Raw genomic sequence first — 4,542 nt, forward strand, 5'->3', positions numbered from 1 at the left:
AACTCCAGAAAGCACCTACCTGCCAAACCAAGTGTTCCTTTACGACAGCTGTACCTGAGAGACAGACGCTCAGCACAATCGTATGAGATGCAGAGGTCAAGACGCTGGCAACTATAGCATCCCTCATGTTGAAGGGCAGCATGGTATACACCACAAAAATAATGAACAAGAAAAATGATACCTGTACAAGACAGCAAGACAAAAAAGAAGCATGTCAAATTCACTTTGGAATAACATTTGAAAAGTAGCATTTAATTTTGAACTGTCTTCAACATAAAGTTACACATCAGTTTTATAAAGGAAAGTTACTGCTAACTCCTGCAGAAAATTGATTTGGGAAGAATTTGTTTGCTTGGTTTCGTTTTTTGGTTTTTGCCCTGTTCTGGCAGGGGAGTTGGACTTGATGAGCTTTGCAGGTCCCTTCCAACCCCTAATATTGTGCGATTCTGTGATTAGAAAAAGTGTTGGAAAATTTACACTGCATTTAGTTTAAGAAATACAGTTTAAAGATATTACATCATGGTTTGAGAATTATACAATAATCCAAACTTTTCAAATTTAACTTCCAATTTATTTTTTCAAATTTTAATTCTACTAACACTGTTTACAGTTAGAGTGTAATCCTCCTGAGACCTGTGATGTCTGTTCTGTTAACTGCATTGCAAAATAATTTGCCAAGCTCCTCCGCAGGGCCTAAATTTCAACGCTGAGAAATTTTGTTCATCCTGGTGCACTAAAAATTCACATTTTTATATAACATGACATTATATAAAAAAGCCCCAGGTTACCCAAGCATTTTGGATACTTCATGTGTATCTACATGTCGTATGTAAAATTCCATTAAAACACTACATCTTAAGATAATACATTTATTTGGAAAAACAACTTCAGACAATCACAGCCCATAAGCAGAATTTACTGTTAGCTTCTTTTAAAGGGTACTAGTATCCACACTGGCTTTATGGAACAAACTCTCCAAATGCACAACCCAACCTGTAACAGGAAAAGGAATTCCTTCACTGTACATCCAAACTATTACATAATTTAATGGTATGCATATGTTCCAAACTCCATGACGTATTTGAGAAAATTTAACTAGATTTGGGGCACAGATTTTGCACACATCCATAACCAGGCAATTCTGAAAACATGCCAGCTTGTGTATAATTATATCCCTACGTAAGCCTTTTCATCAGTTTTAGTTGACTTACAAGCCTATTCACTATTTAACAGTTGTAAACACACAGTATCTAATTCAGAAAGCTCCCAGGAAGATATAAGCAATAGCTCACTTCTCTTATCAAAGTCAGTCTGCTTTCTTCACATCTGCATGTGGTGATTCCGTCATCAAAACTGAACCCTAATGTATGTGTACATACAAGACAGTGGAGGTGTTATTCTCCATCATGGAGACAGACTTGGATGGAGAAGGAAGTCCACTTCTGCTCTTTACTCATCTTTCTCCAGTTCCCCCATTAAGATTAACCCCACTTCTTCCTGATTGCTCATGTTCTTTTTGATACTGCCCAAGAGTCCTGTATACTCAAGAATCAAAAATTTCAATGGCATGAATTGAAAAAGAACAGCAAAGACCTTGAGAGGTAACAGGAAAATAAAACAAGAAGGCAAAGGGAAAACTGCTTTGTCTCTTCTTCCCATGTGCCAGCTGGTAGAACAAGGAAACAGAAGTGTTTGATACCTGTTTAGTTTCAGTCCTTCCTAAAAGTTTTAACAGTGTTCAAATGTTAGTAAAACCACCGGGAAAGAAAAGTGAGTACAGACTTGGTCTAGATAAGAGAAGGACTATTAAAGTATTATTTTTTCAAATTATCTTGGCTGGGTAGAAATCTGCTGTGATGCTGAGAGAACTAACGAATAGACTCAAAACCTGGGAAAGATACACAAAGTTCTAGCAGGCTATAAAGGGGAAACACAGTGTGTGTCTTTGAAAGGTTGGCAAAAGGGCTAAGGAACCAAGAACTGCTCAGACTACCTTCAATTCCTGGAGTAATAACAGACCAAGTAACAGAACATTTCATAATCAAGAGTTCCGAAAGTTAAGAAAAATGTAACCAACGGCCAATGTCATTTTGCTGAGAAAATATAATGTCAAAGCAATCTCACCGTCTTCTGTCATGATATCAGGCCTCAGGGTAGAGGGAAAGCCTGAATAATGAGCTAGGCAGCAACACGGGATATGAAAGGTCCTCTAATATAGGCATAAGATGAATGGATCTCAGAGACAAAATATCATACCAGCATGTAAGACCAGATGCCTAAGACATGGTTCCAGTGAAAAAATGGTTTGAAGAAGAGTTATGGACTTTAGTCTTGGAAGAAGGATTTCAAATGCCTCCCATCCCAGTGACTTTTAATAAAAATAAGGTTTTGTGGTTTCTAAGTTTAGCTTTCTAATTGGCATGGGGAAAGACGGCATTTGCATATTTGTGAGAATTTCATTATTAGAAAATTTAAAAAAATTATCCTTCTCTAACTATCTTGTCTCCAAAAATAGAACTTGCATATTTTCTGTGCTTGAATATGATTTGACTTTGTAGCCAGATTAAATGATCCACCCCACCTGTGAGGTACATGCTAAGTACTTCCTAGAACTCATTAGTGATTGTAGGATACAGTATGATGCTGTTGCTTTTCAACTTTGACATAAAACAGACTATGAAGCACATAAAAAAGATTTTGGTATACTCTTAATGCTTCTAGTGGTATCAGCTGTATCAGATTCAAATTCATTATACTGCTGTAAACAAGAATCTTTTATTTGAGTTACACTCCTTCCCTTGTTCAAAATAAATGGGTAATTTCAACCTTGCACAACCTACCAACAGAGAGAGTTTTCAGAAGTTTCAACCCCTCTAGAATGTAGCTACATTTAAGTGTAGTTCTGTAGAAGGTGATACTCAAAGGCTTCTGAGTAGGGTTGTTCTTCAGGTAAAAAGATGAGACAGGCTTTCTGGACTGAGTCACTGCAGAATGGACACTGGCCATTGACCCTTTTCATGATCTTTTTGTAAGAATTAGCAGAATACTGCTAACGTAAATATTAAAAAGTAGTGTTGCCAAGCTATGAAAGACCCCACTATTCTATTGCAAGAGTTGCCGAAGATCTCACTGCATGTCTACACTTGGTGTGTGTAACCATCACTAACACAGTATTAATTTACAGTGCACTATTTTTTTACTCTATTATAAGCAGCCTGCTCCACCCAAGCATGCCATAACCACAGTGCCTGTCACTGTTTTGGAAGCAATCTTTGATGTGAGTCATCATTAAGACTGTCTAGTTGAAACACAATTTTTGTCCTGATCTGAACTTCGATTGCTTTGGGTATTTGATTCTCAGAGACTTTTTTGATGAGCTTATGTTACCCATACCTTGGAGATAGGGAGTATTTGGGCATTGATGCTATGCATTCCAGCACTTAGCACTTTGTTTTGGTTAACACTTGTGTAACATCTCACACATAAGTATGTGGCTTTCCTGCTTTGATTGAGGAGTGTACAGGACTATTACCAACCATTCTTGACTGTCAGAGCTTAGCAAACACTATTTGCTGCTGTAGGTATGTCTTCTCCCACACTTCAGTAGTGCCACACTTTCATCTACTCTGTAAGCAGTACTTTTCCGCTGGGATTTAAAGGATGATGAGATGCCACAGTGGGGCTGTCTAGATAGGTATACAACAGACGATTTTTCTGCAGATTTTGTGCAGTTTCTTTCAGAAGGGCAGTGAAAGTTCTCATACAGATTGATGGAGTCATGCCATCAGAAAGACTTGGACACTAAATGGTATAATCACAGCAGGGCTTGGGATATCACTGATGATCACAACCACTCACAAATACCCATTCTTGTTACAGAACACAAAATAAAACTCCAGGAAAGCATCTGTATGCATCATACAAAATGGGAATATTTTGACTGCTCAGAAGAGGGAAGTAGTTCTTTCTTTAAATCAAGCCCATTCTGAATATTTTTAATGATGGCATACATGTTGGCCACTTCAGCCTCTGACCTACACTGGTGACAATCACCTAAGAAAACTGTTAAGAAGTTGATAATACTTCATGGTTCAGAGACATTACTGTTGGAAAGGTCACTGGTTTGGACTGTGACAGCACAAACTGCAGTGCACCCAACCCCTGGACCCCACCTGTTCTCAGGAACCTCACCTCCCTAGTGTTGCCAGTTTCTACACTGTGTAGCATTGCCTTAACTCTGAGGGTATCTGGAGTACAAAGTTTAACATTTTTTACATAGTAAAATTGTCTTTTCTAGAATATAGAGCACCACAGGGAATGTTGCCTTTTGATGTGCAGAACTTTGCAAAAATATACTAGTTGTTCATTTTATACAAATTATGTTCCAACAATGGCACACAAGTGTCCAGCTAGACAGCCTTTTTAAGATTGTGTTAAATGGTTAATCACAACTGGCTTGGCTTATGTAAAATTCACTCAACTTAATGTTACTCTGACCAGAATACCCCCTTGAGGAGTACAACATCTCGGCACCGAAGCAGG

At 38.1% G+C, this 4,542-nt stretch overlaps 1 protein-coding gene across 1 annotated transcript in view; it reads right to left on the minus strand.

The window, feature by feature from the left end:
- Positions 1-4,542, minus strand: part of ADCY2 (adenylate cyclase 2 (brain)) — a 206,360-nt gene that overhangs the window by 158,528 nt on the left and 43,290 nt on the right. Inside the window, exon 3 of the mRNA XM_010008360.1 lies at positions 20-181. Coding sequence (XP_010006662.1) covers positions 20-181 — 162 coding nt within the window. The remainder of the gene's footprint in view (positions 1-19; positions 182-4,542) is intronic.

This window comes from Chaetura pelagica, unplaced genomic scaffold (assembly GCF_000747805.2).
Source record: "Chaetura pelagica isolate M959 unplaced genomic scaffold, ChaPel_1.0 scaffold71, whole genome shotgun sequence".
NCBI lineage: Eukaryota > Metazoa > Chordata > Aves > Apodiformes > Apodidae > Chaetura > Chaetura pelagica.